At 47.2% G+C, this 20,870-nt stretch overlaps 1 protein-coding gene across 26 annotated transcripts in view; it reads right to left on the minus strand.

Annotated features, from left to right (window-relative positions):
* The window catches only part of EXD3 (exonuclease 3'-5' domain containing 3), a 301,170-nt gene that overhangs the window by 111,786 nt on the left and 168,514 nt on the right, over positions 1 to 20,870 (minus strand). The window contains exon 22 of one of the 26 annotated variants that reach the window (XM_075112172.1): positions 648 to 984. The exons of the other annotated variants lie outside the window; for them this stretch is intronic. Within the exon in view, the coding sequence (XP_074968273.1) occupies positions 715 to 984 (270 nt within the window). The 3' untranslated portion in view covers positions 648 to 714. Of the gene's footprint in view, positions 1 to 647; positions 985 to 20,870 lie in introns of those variants that run through there. 26 annotated transcript variants of the gene reach the window in all.

Below are 20,870 nucleotides of genomic sequence, written 5' to 3' on the forward strand. Positions count from 1 at the left end.
TCTCCCAAGGAGATCTAAGGCAAAGGGAGAGAAGAGCAGTAATAGCCCAGCAGATATGGGGCTATCACCAGTCTCTGGACAGTTGGAGCTCCACTTCCAGTTTCAGCTGCTGGACGGCTGTGACTCAGTGACAGTCTGAGCTTTCACTGGAAAAGGAAACATTTCTCACTTTCCTGGTTACAAACAAATGAAAGATGCTTTAGTACTAAAAAAAAAAGGAAAGCCAAAGTTGCTTTTCTGCCTCAACTTATTACCAGTTTTTAAATCACATAATTTTTTACTTTACTTCACTATTTTTCACTGTTTAGTGTTAACCACACCAAACCTTTCAGACAGCCTTTCAGGAATAATTCTCATGACCAGAGCAGAACTAAGTGCAGTGTGTGTTAGAGGAAACACAAGGACTGGTTAAAGATCTGCAGCTACTCTAGATAAAAGAAGGAGGATATAATAATTAGAGTGGCCTTTCTACAGATCATGTCCAAACCACATCAAATACATACAAATATTGACTGCAGGAAATTAAAGTTGGAGACTTAAAAATACGAATAAATCAAGGAATTCTCATGCTTAACTTTATCCTCTGACCCCCAAGGTCCCCCTTCCTGATCCACTTTCCTGACACGAACAGAAAGTTGGTCGATCTGCCAAAACCGGCCCTGTTCTCACCTCCACAGGCCCACACGGCCCGAAAGCAATGACTGCCTCTCCACATCACTGTCCATTAGGATGTGCATTACTGTAATAATTTCCCCATTCACAACGAGCCAAATCAGTGCTACTCAAGAGGGCTTGGCTCACAAGTAGCCTCATCTCCTCTTGCTGGGGTTTTGGGTGAATGATGCCTCTCCCATACCTGTGGGACATCCTAGGCTTCTCACAGCCCCCTGCAAGGGAGCTGCAGGTCACCCTCCTTGGCATCCCCATGGAAGATGCTCTGCTGAGCTGTGCTGGAACAAAAGCAGTGCTTCCTCCTTGGGGGATCTGTGCAAAACATCCAGAGATTAAAATCAGTGCAGAATTAAGAGACCTCAGTAAATGAGAACAAACTAAATAGTTCTGGATTGTGTTCATCTAATACCATTCATATTAGAAAAGCAGTATTTTAGTTGTACTGCAACAGTAACCGATGAAGGCTACAGATGGGGACAACATCAAGTGAAAGGACTGCAGAATCAAGCGGCTTGGAGGAATAACTGTGTTTCATAAGCTAGATATCAACACCCACCCTCCTTATCTTTACTGCGCACAAAAAAGAGGTGCTAGTCTAGCTGATGATCATAGACTTGCTTCAACACAATAGAGCAGGCACTGGTTGCTCTTCCAAGGGTGAGATAAACTGTCAAGTGAATTGGAGATTAACTATCCAGATGTAAATGAATTCATTGCTATGCAACTGATAGGGCTCAGGCCTGGTTTAGTGCAGGATGGAGTCAGGTTTGGAGAGCTCTCTCAATGGCCAAAGAATTTATAACCTGTATTCATGGCACTCTCTGTAAAGGGCCGCCTAACAATGCAGGAGCTTGCAAGCATTGTTCCTTTTGAAGGGCTTCGCCACTCCACCCCCACTCCTCTGCCCCCAATTTACTCCCCTCCGCCCTGGATCCCCCAACAGACCGGCTTGTACCCTTCCCTCCTCCTGATCACACAGGAAGAAAGCTGGGGGGAGGTGACCTCCGCAGCAGAATTTGCTATTCATGTTCGGTTCCCCCTCACAAATCCTTAACTTCTTGTCTCTTTTTAATCTTTTTTCTCTTGAGAAAGAAAAGATCAAAGGGCTTGGGCTGATGCTTTCTGAACTAGGCACTTCTTGCCATGGGAAAACAGCAACGGGGAAGGGCTACACAAAGATGCTTGTGACTGGGGGTGGGGGGGAGAGATGATGAGACAGGACTTTCTTCCATGGAAAAGCTTTCCGAAAGCCTTTACCAAGCAGCCCTGCAAGTAACATGCAGCTATGCAGCATCCACCCCAGCCCGCCAGCCCGGCTGAGGTACCGCAGCGGCAGCAATGAGAGCACATTTTGGTCTGGGGTCACACATGTACAGCGTTAGTGTCTCCCAACACGGAGGAGGGAAATCCAGAGTGTGCACCGGACTGCATGGCCCACAGCCACCCCCAGCAGGTCCCGCCTGTGGTGACTGGAGCGTGGAGCAGTGCAGACCTTGTCTGTAAGCCACTCATTTCTCCTGCGTTCCCCAGGAATGCATTTTCAAGAGGAGAAACAGATGCACTCACATAACTGCTCGCAGAGGGAAAAAAAACCAGCAAAGGGAGTGCGTGCAGAGCTGTCCCGCATGCCTTGGCCTCACCACGTGCACACAGCAGAGCTTCACCTTCACATCTGTATCTGCACCCTGACATCGAGCTGCCAAGCCTGTGCAGGGCTAAATTCAGAGGCTGCCTTTCAAACCTTTATTTAGAACATTTCCTAGTTCCAAAAAGACAAAGGATTATGCTCTGTATTTCTAAGTGATCCATCACTAGTATAGAGGAGAATTAGAAGTTTCTATATGCACAGAGAAGAAAGGGGAGGGATGCAAAATACTTCCATCTCCCAAACTGGCTGTGATGAGAGTTTATCTCAAGGCAGGACTGTATGCTTCCCAGATACCTTTCCAGGGCAATGCGAATTTTTCCCTCATTCAGTAATCCCAGTTTGTCACTGGCCGGCTGTCTTCTGCCAAGGTAGATGAATCACAAAACAGAAGCTACACACAAATTAAAGAACTGCACCAAAGCACTGATATCAAATATTTTAAGGAAAAAAGTTCCCTTGGCCCAGAGGTTTGTGTGCGTTTCCAGCAGGAGATGAAACTTCAAAGCAGAGGCTCAAATCTCTAATGAGGGAACAAGCCTGCTGAGAAACCTTTAATCATTGTCAACACACAAATAATCTCTCTTTCAGAGGTCTCTTGTTTTGCACTTTTATGTTTTGGAAAAATGTTACCTAGGCTTGAAGGACTGATCTGAATGAAGGTTTTTACTTTAAACCTGAAATCAAAGCTTGCTGGCATGGAAGGGGGACTCTGCAAAGACTATTTGATGGTCCCGGTTCAGTCCTGCCATCTCCTTTTCTAATAGAAATCCCTCATTTCTCTTCCTGTTCATCTACCCCGACGGCCATGACCGCTCCAGGACTCTTCAGAGGGAGGCTGGGTCACCAGTGCCTAGTTCTTCTCCGACACTTCTGCTCTGGTCCCTGCTTTGCATTTCGCTTGTGCAAGAGCTCTCATGGACTTTACGATCTCGCTCATGTACTACTGTCCTCTTCCAGGAGGTGTTGGCACCTTCGTATGCTGCAACAATAAAACACCCTTCTGATCTCATGAGTAATGACCCCTCCAGAGACTTCAAGCTCACCAGCATCGAGCAGCTCTGGAACAGCTGCCTCACTGTTCTTCCAACTCTGGGTCGTGCAGGACAGGGCAGGATCTGAGGCTTGCTTCATGCATTTAATACTAAATTATTTTAGGAACAGTCTTACTTGTATTGCATTGACAAAAGCCTGTTTCTTGGCCAGTTTACACTCAAACCCATGGGCCTGAACTCATGTCAGGGGTACGTCTCTATGCACTAATGACCACATGTCCCAACCTTAACTTCTCATGCAGCTTGTGATTCAACTCAGTAATGTCAGATTAAAATCTGCTAAACGTGTTGCAGTGTAAATCCTGCAAGGGCTTCGCTAACATACACCACAAATGAACTGCAGCACCCACAGTGCTGCAACAAATTATAGGTCTTAGAGGAACACTGAAAATTCACACGACTTTTCTGCCTTCGAAGCTGGTTTCCTGACACAGACTTTAAGAATGTGTTTCCTCTGTAGGCTCAACAAATGCCTGAAACACGCTGGCAAGCCAAGGAGAACAGCTGCCTCTCTTCAGATTTGAACTACTTTCACCACCACCCCCAAAACCAAGCACAGGAGCATTCTCATTATTAGAGAGGATAAGTGTTTGTGCTGAAAGAAAAATGTAAATTGCTCTAAGAGAGATGCCAAATTACCACAAGTGACCCACGACCAGAAATGCGAAAATTCTCTAGTGGAGATTTTAAGACAGTCGAATGCCTCAGCAAATCAGCTCGGAGGCTGCCATGATGACAAGCCTGCTCTTGCACTCATGCTATGATAGCTATAAAACAGTTGTTGTTCTAAAGCGGTTCTGATTAATTTTGCTCTACCACTGGGGAAAAAGAGGCAAAATGTCACCATCATAAAACTGCCAGATGTGTATGTTTGGTTAAATCATACAGGCCCTTCAGGTGAGAAATGTCTCCCTCATCCTCCCGGCTTTGCCAGTGCCCTGCAAACCAGGCCCTGGCACTTCTGTGGAGCCCTGAGTTTCTTTTCAGCCAGAATAACACTCCTGGCAAACTCAGATGAGGTCCTGTAAAATGGATTATAGCCCAGGAGAGGTAAGCGAGACACACAGGCTGCAGCGTGACAATACAGCAAATCCAGCAGCTCTGGGATCAAAGGCACACGACACGAAGCACTAACACAACACAAAATTAGGGAGCCAGTTCATATGCCTACCAAAAAAATATTTAAAACTTTGAACTGACTTGACCTGGCTGGCTTTTGGCTGGAAGGGTACTGCCTGCCTGTGCTTCCTGGCACATCAGTCACCCCTGCCCCCTTCCCGCTGGCACTGGGATAAGTGATCCTGCCCTACACTCCTGTGGGCAGCATGCAACCACACACCCTGCCCCAGCCCGGCCCAACCGTACCAGCCGCCGGCCTGCAGCGCGAACGGCGGTAATGGATCGCTCCCCCTTAACAGCCACCCAAAGAAGATTTGCACCCAGGCCTTCTAGGAAGAAAATGTCATTTTTACACAGCTCTGTATGTCGTCATAAGGATCTATAAAAGTGCCAAGCTCTCCTGTTTTTCCTTTCTCTGGTCAGAAAGGACTTACTGTTTTTTCCCAGCATGTCCATGCACGCTCAGAAAGAAACCCAGCAGCTCAAAAGTGTGTTTTGTGGAATACTATAGACTTAAGTATTTGATTATTAATTTGTCATGAGATGAGTACTAGGAGCCACTGTAAGCACATTAAGAAACACCAGGCCTACAAGATACAGAAAGGCTATAGCAATGTGCACACCTAGAATTACAGGATGTCCTAAGAGAGAGAAAATCTCTTGCTGCATAGACCGCAGGCTTTTCGAGAACGTTGTTGTATGCCTCCATAAGCTGAAAAACTACAGTGTTACCATTATTAAAATACTCCCTATAAGGAGAAAAGCTGGGCCAGTGCTCCAAGGAGACATGCATGCAGCCTTGTTCCCTTTCTAAAAATGAATCCTGATGAATATGTGACCTTTTTATGACTCCTTCCCTACTAACAAACTGGCTTCACAAGAAGAATGTGAATATACATTTGAAGCATATACTACTAGAAACAGAACTGTGAAGATGTAAACTTCAGAATCTGCACCAGAAACCTACATCTATCAGTTGTCGCCATCCAGACAGGGGACAGAAATAAATCGATTGATGAATTCAACCTTTCAGACTCCCAAAGTCTCCAATGAGCACCTTGAGTCAACTCTAATGAAGAGGCAGATAAAGATGTGTTGACTGAGGCTGAATTCTTCTCAGCAGCCCAGAGGAGAGGGATACACAAATCCCCCTAAAGTTGGTGGGAGTTGGGTTCCTCACGTCCACAGCCACCAACAAAACATCCGCATCTGGAGTTCCTCAGCAAGCAATCTTAAAACCAACACAATAAACAAGCGTCACAAAGCTGCAAGCTGTCTTCAGCTAATTTCTACACAGAAATTAAATTCGTATTGGTAAAAGGTTTGTACATGCCTTGTTCGCAGGGGAAAGCCCTAAAGGACATGCAGCGGGTCCATGCAACGCCTGGGTGACCCTGCATGGTGTGGGACATGCTCTCTTCTCAAACAGCAGCTCCCCACTTGGGACCAGCCTGCTCCCGCTGAGAGCCCGGAGGTGGCACTGCCTTCGTGCCACCTGTCACAAGGCTACCCGAAACGCACATCTTAAACGTGGCAGCTTGGCAGGACTCACCCAACCGCACTCCATAGGGATGTCAGGTGTGGGCAGGGGGATTGCTAGTACTGCACCCCTCTGCAGGAGCTGAGAGCGATGGAGACTGGGCAAGATATGGGGCTGCTCCCCGACACACAGCAGCCCTGGCTCCCGACAGAGCAGGGACCTCCAGGCCAGCAAAGCTGATACCACCCACCCCACCACAGCCCACAGGCAGGATGTCACGGCAACAAGGGGAAAGTCCCGTTCAGGTTTCCCTGGTGAAGTGCAGTGAACACCTTTTCCTCTGGCTCTTCCTCCTCATTCCTCTCTCATCTTTGCTTTACCACTGCCTCTTGGGTGATGCTTTTATAGCAGCATCTATCACCACAGCATCCAAGTGCACCACAGGAAGACAGAAAGCCCCCAAAGGCCTCATTTTCTTCCCAAGTTTGTGATTTTGCTTTTGCATTTCAATTATTTTCATAACAACAGGCTGTGAAGCCATGAAGATCGTTGTAGCAGGCAGTGAGCGAGGAAGAGAGCTGTTGTTACAGGCATATGCTTTTCTCCAACAGCAGCTTGGAAAAGTACTGAATCACATTTCTTGTCCAAATGTGCTCTGCTCTGCAGTCTTCCATTAAGCAGTGAGTAAATAGTTTCCCATAAAAGCCCAAGGGCCTGTGAAAGAGCCTGACAGCACCTTATTCCCTCTCTAACTTCCAGAAGCCATTAACTTCTCCCTCTCTGTAACTGCCCCAACTGGTAGGGGTTTTTGGAAACAAACCTCTTCAGCAGAGGAGCAGGAGCTTTGAGGCTGGTACGGCTGGGGCTGCAGCTGGGGAAGCACACAGCAGCATCCCCTGTGCCCCGCCAGCGGCTCCGTGGTGCGGGGACCGCAGAGGTGTGCGGTGGGTGCACCGGCTGAGCCCGCGGGCAGGCGGGCGCAACCGGGACGTGGTGGCTTTCTGCAGCTACAGGGAGTTTCCTGGAAGAGCGGTGCGGTGAGCCCAGTCCTGGATGGCGCCTCGCTGCAGGACTCCCTCTCCTTGGCTGTAATTCCTCCATCTCAACAGCAAGTTCAGAAAATAACGTAATGAAAACAGTCTTTTTTCCCTCCTCTTCTTTTTTCCATTGCTCATTTTATTTTATTGAGCTACTGCATACGGAGCTGAATCTTTATTTTGGCTCATGTCCTCTTGCAATATCATTATCCGCGCGCACAGGAAAAGCCCTCTGGAGATTTCCAATCCAAACAGGCCCTTGTTTTATCTACAACTATTTGAGTACATGACCTCAGATAACCCTGTGGCCAACTGTGTGCCAAATTCAAACTGCAGCCATGGGAACTTTAAATACAGAGAAGATTTTCCAGCTTTCCTCCAAAGGGAAGACGTCGAGTTTCTTGCTCTCTTTGGGTCCGATGGAGCCAGGGAGCCAGGCTGTGCCCGCAGGAGCACGTCCCTGGAGCCACAGTGGCACCACTGTGCCACCGCGTTCACCTCCACCGCGGGAAGCTCTTCAGTCAGGCAGCAGCGCAACTGACCTCCGCTACGTACAAACAGTCACTGTCCCCTTTGCTTCTCAGGGTACTGCTCCGGTTTCAGATTACTGAAAAGACAAACAGCTGCACTTGGGCCAACAGACTCATATGTAAGGCTGTGTTTGGATTACTCTGGACAGGGGAGGTTTTTCATCTTCATTAGCCTGCTGTTCACAGCCATATCCGCAGTTTCTCACTGGGTCAGAGCCTCCGGCTCTCTACTGCTGTTTATGAATCTAAATAAATCAATTAATCTGGTATTTTGAATGAAACTCGGGACACTTCTGGCAGCTGGGGTTTCACAGCCATTCAGTGCATGTGGGTACCTAACTCTTTCAAGTCCTTGGAAAACACCAGCCCAGAGAATTTAGGCACAGGTATCAGTGATAAGTATTTTTCACAGTAGTGCCCACTTGCTTTTTTCTCCCCAGATCAGTCCTTCTTCATGTTACCACAAATGCGTTAATACGAAAGAGGAGAATGAATCCTCGAGCTGAACACAGGCACAGAGGAAAAAAACCTCAAGCTCTAAGAACAGCACAGGAATTCGGTCTTGACAGTCTTCGTATCATTTTCTGACACTGTCACACTGAACACGTGCCCACATTAATTCACGTCGGGAACCAACCTCAGCGAGAAGGGCACAGCCCGATGACCCCTCGAGAGCTGCTCTGTTTCTCCTCACTGGGATTGCCGTGTCTGTGCAATGGAGCACTCGCCCCTGTGGAGCCTGGCTGAGGACATGAGCTCGTTTGGCAAGCGGTTCTCCCAGCCACATGCCCGTTCGCATCCCGGGACATGCCGGGCTTCCTGGGACTCAGTGCAGAAACACAGCGTTTAAAACAAGCATTGAAGCAGAGGCAGCTTTGGCACAGGGCCAGAGGGCAGGACCGAGACACTAGGCATTGCTTTTGCACCTCGGGTAGCCCTGGTGCCTCAGTCAGGGCCCAGAGGCACCGCAGCTCCTGAAGCAAGACTGGGTCCAGTACCCAGCTGCTGGGCAGGCTGGTCACACAAACCCAGGGCACTTTTCAGCTGTATGCAACCGTACATTCATATGCATTATCTAGAGACCTTTGCATTTCAAGGCTGCTGCTATTTTGATCTTTACAACCCTTGGAAAAAATGAGTTCAATGAAGTCTCATCATTAGGAATTTACATAAGGTCACTTCAAGGCTTTGTGCATTTCCTTTGGTTCAGATCTCAGTGCTCTTGGTGTTTCCCCTCTTCATTTATAACCTCGTTGCTGTAGGGCATTCCAAGTAAATCATCCACCACCAGTTTCCTCTCTTCAGCAACACGCATCAAGTTTTTCATTCAGGCTAAACGAAGCTTCATCTACTCTGCACAACAGTAGCCCAGTTAAAGACACAGCATTACTTTGAGAGATAGCAGTTTTCCCCTCAATAAAGAAAAAAAAAAAGAAATTATTTCAATACAGAAGAAAATGTATTGATTTTGATTCCCTTAGCAGGAGGAAAGATTTAGTTGCATTTAGTAGCACAATCGCAAGCAATTAACCAATTCTTACGTATTCTATGGGAAATTCATTTGCTAATCACTGAGGAGAGCCCTTTTCACTCTGAATAAATTGAGAAACGCACTCAGAAGCTGTGAACTGTATTCAGCCATGATGCAAAACTGTGGTGAGGTGCACACCAGCTACAAGCTGATCAAAATGGTACGGATTCTGCTTACACGGGAATAGGCACCCACGTGACTGTGCACTTCGTTTATAAAGCTGAAGATCAAATTTGAATCAAAACAGATTTTGAACCCCCAGAAGGGTCCAAAATGAATGGATATTAACAGGGTAGGGCTGAAACAGGCTGAGGCATCATCTCCTGAGCTAGGACCAGACAGCCATGGAGAACAGGCCACCCCTCCCTGGCACACTGTGTGGCACCAGCCAAATCTCTTCATTTGGCTAGGACTGACAGCCAAAGGCTGTCGAAGCGCCGGCCTGAGCTCTTTCAGCTGTGGCTCATGAGGGCTTTGGGCAGCGTAAGCCCATGCTGACACAGCGGAGGCAGAGTCCTCCTGCCCTCCTCCTGCATGGACACACATCTGGGCAGCTGCAGAGCGAACCAGCCTGGGGAACTGTGCTGGGTTAAAATTAACCATCTGGCTTTGACAGGTCTGTTTCAACTGGGATCAGTTCCCTGATCCAGCAATCCTGCATTTAAACAAGCACTTTTGCTGGGACAAGGGGGGCTTAGAGAGGCACTGGGGTAGGGGAGAGGTGAGAGGAGAGGCACGGCTTCATCTGGCAGCAGTGTCTGCCTACACTTACTTAAAACTCTCATGAAATCATGGCATAAGTGTTGGAGTCCTATTTCCAACAGACCCTCAATGATCCTCAAGTGTTTTTCTGCCTCTCCTCTGAAAATGGCACATAGGAGCCCAGCTCATTTAGACATCATTCACGTTCCTATTTGTATCCCAGATATATCACTGCACTGTCACTACACGCAGGGGGAGAATGAATGTTGTTGTACCTCTGATACAGTCCCTGCTTAATTTTTCAAAGATTTTCATATTTTTCTACAGCTTTCAGAAAGGATATTTTCAACATTAAAGTGCAATAACACCTCAGACTAGTGGGGATACTTTCCACCTAACCTTTTTCCTCTGTTTATTCAACGTCCTCTACTGACACAGCTATCTCTCTTCTGCTAAGCAACCAGCTATATACGCATGGATGAGTCTTTGCAACTGAAAAAATAACTAGGCTGATGCAGCTTAGGTAGGAGAATCTGACTGTGTGCATTCCTCCTGCGGCTGGCCCCAGGAAAAGGACACCCTGCCACTTTTAAACCTGGGAGGTCTTTGAGAGTTTGGCAGAAATCCCCTGGGAGGCCCGTCATTAGCCATTTAAAACTGTCTATAGTATAAGGCTGAATTGCAGCGTCAGACAAAGCCCCTGCAGGGCTATCTGTCAGGAAAGGCACCCTATACTGGCAGGGGCTGTTAACAGTAACAATGATGACAATATAGTGGGGATTTTCAGGGGCGGGGACTTCAAAGAAACCCTAAAGAGGTATTTTTCATTAAGAAGTAAGAAAGCAGCTGAGCACTGTTTTTGGCACTAAAGCTGAATATGAATGATACTGCGGTAAGTCACAGATCAGCGACAGCATAAATTGACACTGATTTAAATATGCATGTGCTGCTTTTCAGCACTGCTCCCTTTACACTGAGTTTGCATTACCTGCCCGAGGCAGCAGCCCTTGGACCATCACTCGTGATGATTAGCTTGGGATCCTCCAGTGCTTATGAACACCAATAAGCATCCAGCAAACCCCTTACGATGGCTACCACGAGCCACTGCTGTGATCTGACGGACAGGTGGTCTAGTGCCGTACTGGCATGTTAGGTGAGGGTTTCAGCCTGAACACCCTGGTCACCTGCAGCCTCCCCGCTGGCTGACACACCAGCTCAAACTGGGAGCAAGCCCGTGTGTCTCTGTGCAGGAATGACTCAGAAACCGCAGCCAGCAGGCAGGAAGAGTCAGGAGGGACTGTTGGTCCACAGGGACTTTTCTGCAATGAAACTCCAAATCTGTGGTTCTATCAGGGAGAAAAGGAAGACGATCGTGAAAAAAGCGTAAGATAGATACCATGAAACACTCCTGCTGCAGCAACTCCTTCTCCCAACCATGAGAATTTACTAATTACCCTTCTTTACTGCATGGACCATGATGATCAGCCTGTGAAGAAAAGTGCACTGATATAACCATAACCAAGAATACTCAGTTGGAAGCCATAGGCTGCCCTCAACAGCCTTCTCTCAGCTGAGATCACCGAAGGCCTCCGCAAACCCAGCACGACCCAAACCTTGCACCCCCCTCTTGGGTGACTCGCTTGCTTTGCCAGTCCAGGCTTGCTCAGCCCCGGCCAGATTTAGGAGCGCTGTGCTGCTCATGAGTCCAGTCCCACCGTAACCACCTCTGGTTTGTGTCCCTTTGAACTGAACCCAGGGCCAGCTTTATCCCCCTGACAGCCAAACGCCAAAGCTATCATATCAAGTCAGCACAGAGAAAGCGCCCTCAGGGTTTGCAGAGCGGATTGACTTTCACACCTCACTGGCCACACAGAAGAAACCCAGTCTAAACAGCGTAACTTTGCATAACTGATTATTTTCACTGGGGTAATCCGAGCCCTCCAGTAAATGCCACTAAATGCCGCGGATCCAGGGAAGGCCCCGCTCAGGGGAGGAATGACCCAACTGCAGAAGGCAGCCAGAGCGAAGGCTCACCAGGGCGAGGAAGGGCTAGTCCCTGCCGCGGGATGGGCTTACTCCTGGGGGTGAAGGCTCAATCCTTTGGCTCAGCCAATCGCTACACAGAAGGAAGCGTGAACAACTTTTTAGTGCCCAACTCATTTATCTAGTCAGAGATTGGAGTGTGCAAAAATAAGCCAAGGGAAGCCCGCTAGCCAGAGCTGCGAGGCAGGCTGGTGTGCAAGAAGCTGTCTGGCTTTACTTCGTGTTCTTGTTTAGACTCTGCTCTTCCCAGAAAGGTTGGACTAGATGATCCCTGAGGTCCCTTCCAACCTGTGATTCTGTGATTCTGTGATTCGTGCCTTTCTGACTTTCTTTTCCACAATGTCCCACACATTTTGAGAGGCTTCAGCTTTCAAGCTGACTCCCCAGTGACCTATTATCCTCGCACATCGATCACTCCATCCTGTCACCAAGCAGCCATTCACACGACCTTGTTTGTATGGAACCGTGTTCCTCCTCTGACTCCTCTGTCACCAACTTCCTTCTCTCTAACCACCAGCTCACTTCCTCCTGCAGAACCCAGTGCAGTGATCTCCCCTTCTCTAAAGTCCATGTACTTAGACAGTCAAATTAAAACCCTAACAGCTGCAGAGATCAGTGGTCGGGCTGCCAGAGGTGGAGCAGTCCATGCTGTTGGTACACCCGAGATGCAACTTGCTCCTGCAGTCCGTTGTGCCTCCAAAGCTCTAACCCAGCTGCAGATGGGAACTCCCATTTCAGCCAGATCAGTCTTAACATCTGGCTCCCCATGTGCCCCCTCCCCAAGTAGGGTCTGAAAACATGAGGGAGGGACAAGTGTGCAGGGGACAAAGGGTGCTGGGCCACCCTCCTGGCTGCGAGAAGGTCTCAGGCTGGAGTCACCTGATGGTAACCACAGCCATTAGGAGGGGCAACTAGGAAAATAAACCTGGTTGTGCTCACCTTGAACATACGATATTCTCCTACTTCACTAAAATGCCTCAGTAGGAGCAGCTCCCTCAGAAAAAAAAACACGAGAAAAGCTGAGGTGGGGCGTGGGAACGGAGGAGATACTGGCGATGCGAGAAAAAACAGGCTTTCACCTGCATCTTCCCCCAGCACTTCCCTGAATAAAAGGATGATCAACTCAGAGTGTGCATCTTGAAGTAAGAAAGGTAAATCATCTAAACCCACTTGTCCAGAGAAAACATAATGACTCACAGGAAGCATGCCCTACCTTTGCCAAAATTCCCATGCTGTCATTCTCCCTCCAAGCTGTCACTCCTGGTGCTGGAAGACCAGAGGGTACTTGGCTGCCCTCCGGAAGAAAAAAGCTTATGCCGTCGGGAGACTTTGTTCCAGATTAGCACACTCTCAAATAAGCTCACTGCAAAAACCGTCCGGCTACTAAGGAATTTCTATTGACTTCTTGGGGGATGAGAGAGTAAAATTTATCCTGAGCCTTTTATAAATGACTGATTCAATGACAGCATCCACACCTAGCTCAGCAAAATCCTACCTTGGCCTTACAGCACGCAATATAGCTACTCATCAAGATAACCGCAAAATATCACCTTCCTCAAGACTGACACAATGTATGAACTGAGAAACTAATTTAAAAGCTCTCTGTTTCTCTTGTCAGGTTTCACCAGGATACTGCTTTACCTGTCCCTCTTTCTGAAACACTCCGTGATCCTTGGATGAAAGGGTTTACATTAACACAAAATGGTTTCTTCTTAGACCACATGCACCTTTTGGGGACAAGGCCTTCTTGAAAAGCCCAAATCCTACATATGTTGCTTACCATCTCATCATTAGCTGTTTCTAGCTGAAAATGCCTTTGCAGGAGTAGATGAAGAGGGAAACAACGTATCATATCCCACAGGGGTCCACAGACATACGGTTTTGGTGCAGGGTGTCATCTCATACAATTAATACTATGAATAACAGCTATAGCTCATTTTATGCCAGTAGGAAGTTACACAGTTTAATGCCTAAAGGTCTTCAGATAAAGGCTGTCGAGCAATTACAGATCTGGCGAATTCTACAATGAAGCCAAGCATGTGTAGCTCAATGTACAATGCTGACTCAAACGAAAGCTTCAAAAATGCCTAGAGATCACACATTCTTCTGAAGGAACAAAGGACCTCTGCTGGTATTAACAGCTGCCCAGGCAAACACTGGATGACTTGGATGACTTGCAGTCTTGGATGACTGCAAAACTGTTCATTCCCCATGAAGCACGTAGCAGGATTTAATTGCATTTGCAACAATAGGACAAGGGTTTTGTGCAGGATTCTCCACAGGATTTGGGAAAACATTGCTGTGATACTTACCTGTGCTACACGATGGCTCACGTCAAACTGTTTAGAAGAAAGGCTCCTTTCTGATACTATTCAATCACCTTGATCTATGGAGGGGAAAAATAAGGCCTGGAGGCCACCTGGATGGGTTCAAATCAATTCACTTACCTGATCTACTAATGAAGCTGGTTACTCTGTTGTGAAAACAAGAACTTTGACATTATTTAACTTTTAATGTACAACGTCTCTCAACTAATGAGACCCACTGTTTGTATGCTGGTTTATATGTAGGATTATCATCCTGAGAACCCACCAGTATAAATATACAGCCATTCAAACACCGGGAGTTGGACATCCTATCCTTGCCATGACATACAAACAAAGAGCATTATAAGGGCACCAATGTCAAAAAGGAGGAGAAACTCCACAGTGTATAAAACATGGGAATTTTGACTTCTTGACACAGTCAATACACTGAACTCTGACCTCAGGAGGCACAGGGGACTGGAAACCAACAGAACTCAAATTGGCTACAAATCTCTTGTTTTCTCACGACATTTGAGAGAAAACATGGGGACAGTTTCTTTGGACACATGGGAGTTATAGCTGTGTCACTGCCTTCTCCAGAGAGTTCCTCGCTTTCCTTACAGTCACTCCATCACTGTCACCCACTGACCTTTCATTACTTTCTCCCTGTGCACCAGCATCACTGCTGACCAATGCACTTCACGATCTGTCCAAACCCACGAGAGGAAGAAAAAGCCCTGTACAGAACTGTATGAAAGGACATTTAGTCTGCACTACATTGTGTCTTCTTTTCTTTGCTAGTCTAAATACAAGTGCTGTTTTTACTGCCAATCGTCGTTTGCTTGTGCTGTTTCCACTGGCTAAAAGTAGCATTTTTCCAGCTAGTGTTGCCCTTCAGGAAAAAACACACATTCATACCTCTCTTGCATTTAGCACAGGAGAACAAAACTGGTTCCCAGGAATAAGGATGATTTCCTCAAAAGAAAACATTTGCTGTCAGCTGAGGTTTGACCTCTAATGGCTAATTTGGCATCATCCTTTTGAGCACTGTAATACATAACACCATGAAAAATTAACAGCTTTTTCCCCTCCTGAAGTTTAATATTCGCCTGCAGCTTTGCAAGTGAAAATAAGAGGAAATAAATACACAAACCGAAACCTCGGTACAGTCTCTCACATATGTCCACAAAAAGAACCTAAAGACAAAGATCTGTAAAGGAAATTTCTCTGGAAATCAAGCTTTTGCAGACACTGAGAAAGAAAGCCTGCAACATGAGACCGTCTTCCTTGAAGAAACACAGCTGATCTGCTGCATTCCCATATCTGACTTCCACTGGTCTGTGTAAAACACAAACTTCACGCTAACCCGATGAAAACAGTCAACATGCTAGAGAGACAACAGTCTGCTCTGAGCTGGTGAAAGGGGAAAAAAAAATCTCAGGCTGTCATTCTTCCCTTGCTGTGACCTTCATGCTCCACTGAATTTCTGAAGATACTGAAATCTTGGCAGGGAAGTGTACAGTCTGTGGGAACCAGGCAGCACTGTCCGGACTCACTGGTGAGAATTAGGCCCAGTCAAGCCCTTTTTATGGGGGGCTCTGAGCTCTACATGGACAGCAGCGCAGTGCCGAGCAAGTTACAGGCTGGGAATTTTACAGGAGTGATGCTGTGCAGACTTGCGTATCGCACGGTGGAGCTGCCATGGACAGCACGCTGCCCATCCTCCTGCCCCGCACCCAGAGGGTTGGGGCTCAATCACTGGGGTCTCCATCCAGACGGGGCACGCACGTTACTTCGGTGTGCCCCCGCGCCCCTGCAAGTAATGGTGATCACTTGCTATGAGCTCTCAGTACAGTTTATAAAGCCTTAGAGATAAAGAAATGAAAATCTCAACTGGAGACTCACAAGGAGCACAAATGTGCCATGACAAATTATCACAAACCCTGATGCTATTTAACGACCGTCGTGTAGGGCCACTCCAGATAAAGAGCTACAGCCCTCTGAGTGAAACACTGCTGCGTCAGGGCTAGGTGCATTCACGACTGAACGCCCACATTCAGACAGTCCCAGGACAAGTACCTTTTGAGGTCAATTTGCTCCCTCAACAATGTCTGTAGAGGTAGAATAATACCAGCTGTGCTTCCTGGCCAGTCCCAGCAGCACAAGTTGCAGATTACATCTAAATTGCCAAGCCCAGGATAAACAAAAAGATTAAGAGGGCCTTACCCTTTGTGTTGAACAATGGCATTCTGAAGCAAGAAATCACAGCCTACGTAGTGGGTAGGCACAGGGCTGAGTTTTTGGTTTGGGTTAAGGGCTGGTGAGGAGTAAACAGCTAACACACATCTGGGGAAACCACAGATGCTGTTAATCACAGGTTTTCCTGACCTGTAGGCGCTGACAAATTGCATCCTATGGATGAACCTTTTATTAAACCACAAAGGCTTTCAAAACAGTATTCTCTTTCTCAGCATTCCCAGGTCAACAAAATCCAGCGCACGAGACCCTTCTTAGTTCTTCATTTAGATGGTGACACGGCCCTTTCCAAACGTATTTCAGGGCTGAAAGGAAGCAAACAGGGACACGATGTTACATCAGCGGACGGCATCTCAGAAGATGAAACGTGGGCTCCGAGAACTGACATTTTCGAAATTCTTTGATGATCGCCTCAGCCCCATTTCAGCTGCAGATGCTTTTTGTCCTAAGCAACTCCTGAGACAAATCCCTTGCTGTCTGCTGGGGCAGAAACATTTTACAAAATACGTAGCCTTTAAGGTCCTACTGGGTTTTCGCTGTGCATGGGGAAGGACAACTAGTACATTTAAAAGAATGAAATGACTGTTGCTCAGGGTAGGAAAGGTGACCACAAAACAAAATTGCCCTGGTCCCACTTCCATGACACGCTAGAGCAGGAAGATAGTCGTTCGGCTCACAAGTTAGTGAGAAAGATGATGTCTGGCAGTTCTCATCATCATCTGGACCGACAGAGCAACCCACATAAAAGGAACAAAAAAGCCTGCTGATCAGATTGGTGTGACAGAGGCTCATGAGAGACATGCACATTCTCAACCTAAACGACAGCTTGAGGGATCTATATTACTAATTATCGACTAATATTACCAGAGTTCCCAGGCTGGCTTCAAAGGTTCTCGCAAAGTGCCCCAAGCACAGGGTTTTTCATCTAATCATAAGGCCTTTTTCTTTGTCCCTGCTAAATGGCTTGCTCCATACTGGGCTCCCTCTGCGTAAATCAGCTTGCACATGATGAGCTTTGCAGCAATGAAATTCGTTACCTTAACCACAAAAAACCAGAAACATTTGCTGCAACTGTTAGAACACTTTTGCACCTAATTCCCAAAAAAATGTTGGTTTCCTCTCTTCCTCCCCCCCTCCTTCCCACCTACTCCTAATCCCATGCTAACACCTTGCTAAAAGGCTGGGGTGAGCAGCTTTGAAACTGAAAGAGCAGGGAAGGAGGAGAAAAAAAAATAGATATAAGATCTCCAGACAATGAAACAAAGCAGCTATCTCTCACATTCTGCAGCGCTCATTCTGCAGTGAGGTCATAAGTTAAACAGGACACCAGAATAGGTGATGTAAGTTGCTTATTTAGGATCAGAGCATTCAGTGAAGTGAAAGATACAACCTATTTGAATTTGCAGATAATCCTATAATAAATGCAGGGCTGTTAGGCTGCAGAAACTGCAACTGGAGCCTGAGAGGTTTTTTTCCCTGTGCACATTTATTTTTGCAAGGGATATAATTGCAATCGTTTTTACTTGCAGGAAAGCCTTGAAACCTCACCTGGGATCAGGCTCCCATTGCATTAGGTATTGTTCAAACAGGGTCCCTGCCCCAGACAGCTTAAAGGCTAAAGGGTCAACTCAAATAGAGGGTGGGAAAGGAAAGAGAGGCCCAAAGGAGGCAAGGAGGTGGCACGGCCACATCAGAGGACCTAGGTGCCCCAGCCCACTCCCTCCCTTGTACAAGAGCAAAGCCTCAGACTCAAAATTGAGCTGAGCAGCACTTACTCTTTCAGTAAAGCACAGCTCAGCTTTTCTGAAGATGGACAGGCCCTTCTGGCTCCAAATCTGTCTGCAGAGCCCCAAACCAGCAAGGATTTTACAGCAGAGTTATAAACCTTTAACGACGAGGTTCTTCTATAACATGAGTAATTTATCGGCGATCCCGTTCAACACTGAACACACTGTTTTCTCTTCAAACCATCATGACAAACATTTGCAATATAAAGATTTAAAGCTGACAACTTGCACTGTTTATCTCCTCAGTTTATCACCGTTCAAACCGTAATTTCACCCTGTCAGTGCTGCGCAGAGCAGCATTACTCACAGCCGAGGGCTGCCAGCCCCTTTCCTGATTTTATCTTCTTTGACCCAAGCGTTTTTCACTGGCAAGAAGTTGGCTAGGCCAGACACCATACCTTAGCCAAAGGAAGCAAAATGTCCTGGGTACCACGGGCTCACTGAGAAAGAGCAGTAAAAGAAGAGGCGTTGTGCACTCTGCCAGGTCAATAGATGCTGTCTACACCTGCTTCAGATGGATCTTCAGTGAGACGGAACAGAAAAGCAAGATGGAAAAAGCCAAGTCAGTCGTCCAGGTAATATCTGCGAAATCATGCCCATTTTCAAGTGTTTCTTTACAAGGCTAATGGAGTTCATGTCCTCCTGCTGTCCTCTCAGGCCAGAGGCGAGCGTCAAAGCAGGCAGGCATGCCCCATGCACGGACACCTCATCTGAGCACAGGTGGCTGCAGCACCAGGGTGGGTGGGAGAGAACCTCCTCCTTGAACAGACGTACCTATCAGAGAAGCCAAATTTCAATGCCCCTGTAAAATGACCTAGCTGGCAGATGTTCATATCCATAACTGCAGCCATCCAGTAGGTCACCTTCTTTAGCAGGTTTTGGTTTTTTCTTTCTTAAATGCAATTTCTGTCTTAGAATCTCCTCCAAGTTGTCAAGAGCAGAGATTATTGGTCTTCCACTCAAGCCAGTTTGGCAGCTGACCCTAAGGCTGCTGACAGCTCTACAAAGATCTGCGTGACTAGTGTAAGGGACCAATATGCTGAATTTATCATGTAAGAACACCCTCCAGCATGCATTTCACATCACCATTTTCTGAAGGAGCTACTTTTGGATATCTAGAAAGAAGAAAAGCTGTGTACAAGATATTCAGATGTGTGCAGAGGTGACAGACAAAAGACATTTGTGTTTCAAATAGAGGGAATAGGTTCATTTCAAAGATTTTAAGGCTAGGAAATGTATGACTACTGGGGGGTGTGTGTGTGTGTGTTGGATGCCACCAGAAGACAGAATTGATCTTATTTTCATTCAGCCCCCCTAAAATGTTCCTCAGTGAAGGCAACAGCAGGCTTGGCTAAAACGTCTCCATGGCTACCAGGGAGTCCTTAAGACGGAGCACTTGAGAGACACATGCAATAGGAAGACCATACCTGGAAGGCCATAACTGATGCAGCCAGCAGCACTCTCCATTTCTGGAGCCTTTAGCCAGAGCAACCAAGTGGAAGCCCAGCACAACTGAGAGCAGAAATGGCAAGATGCCCATGGGTGAAATTCTCCGTGCACTTGCTGCTCTAAGTCAGACAGAGGTATTTGCCATTGTTTTAACAGAAAAAGGCAGTATTTTGGCAGGGTTACAAAGCAAGCCCATTCTTTATATCTGCAAAAGAGAGACCGTCCATCCCTGCTGAGGGAGCTGACAGAGGAAATGTATTTTACAGCGATCTTTGGTACCACATTGAATTGGGACCTATTTTTACTGTGTGCTCTGCACTACATGCATTAATTGTTACAGCAACAATATTTGCTGACATATTGACTCAAATCATTTACAGACTAGAAGCCCAAGAGACAAAACAAGCCCTTGCTCCATGAGACAGAGAGAGTCAGGCAGGATGCCACATTGCTTCCTGTGACACACAGAAAATGCTTATCTACAATGGATGATCACAGCCGATAACCCACCTCCAGTGCTCTGGCAAGCACAACAGGGCTGCCCTTCCCTGCCGGGCCCACAGTTCAGACACTGGCCGGCCAAGCTCCACAATGGCGAGAAAGGAGAGTGGCCCAGGTTACAAATGAGTATTACGTGGCCTCCTTCTGCTGAGCACGTATGGAGCAGCGCTCGGGCAATTCTGGAGGTCCCAGCTTGCACGCCACCAGTGTTCCCCTGCTACAGGGGCAGCCAAAACCCTGGGTCACCCATTGGCAATACACATTTCTGCAAGGAGGTGGCAGACCTCAAAGCAGTTTGCAAGTCCTGAGGTCTGTAACCCAGTTAAAGACCAGAACTGGTTGTATGGAAGGCACCGCTCAGCAGTTTAAGGATCTAGCCTCTGTCCTAATTAAGCCCAATTAGGTTTGCAGAGGATTAAGATGTTTTAGAAAGAACTTACAAATGAAGTGCTGAGGTCTCCATTGGCTACCGTGGCCCCAGAGCACCACCTTAAAAGCAGAAATTTGCCATTTTTCACCTGGGCAGTCAGTACTCTGTAGTTCGGCAGTACGATCCTTCCTACCAGCTGCCCACCGCTCTCCCCTCGCCCACAGACCTACCGAGAGCTGCAGTGCTGAGCACACCTGGGTAACTCTGGGCATCTGCTTGACCTGCGCAGCTCTAAGAGCTTGGATTCTCCTTGAGAGCAACAGCAACATATTAGCAAAACTTGCACAGTCTGTAGAGGACAGCTGAACAAAATCAGCTCCAAAAAGC

Source organism: Phalacrocorax aristotelis, chromosome 17, assembly GCF_949628215.1.
Source record: "Phalacrocorax aristotelis chromosome 17, bGulAri2.1, whole genome shotgun sequence".
NCBI lineage: Eukaryota > Metazoa > Chordata > Aves > Suliformes > Phalacrocoracidae > Phalacrocorax > Phalacrocorax aristotelis.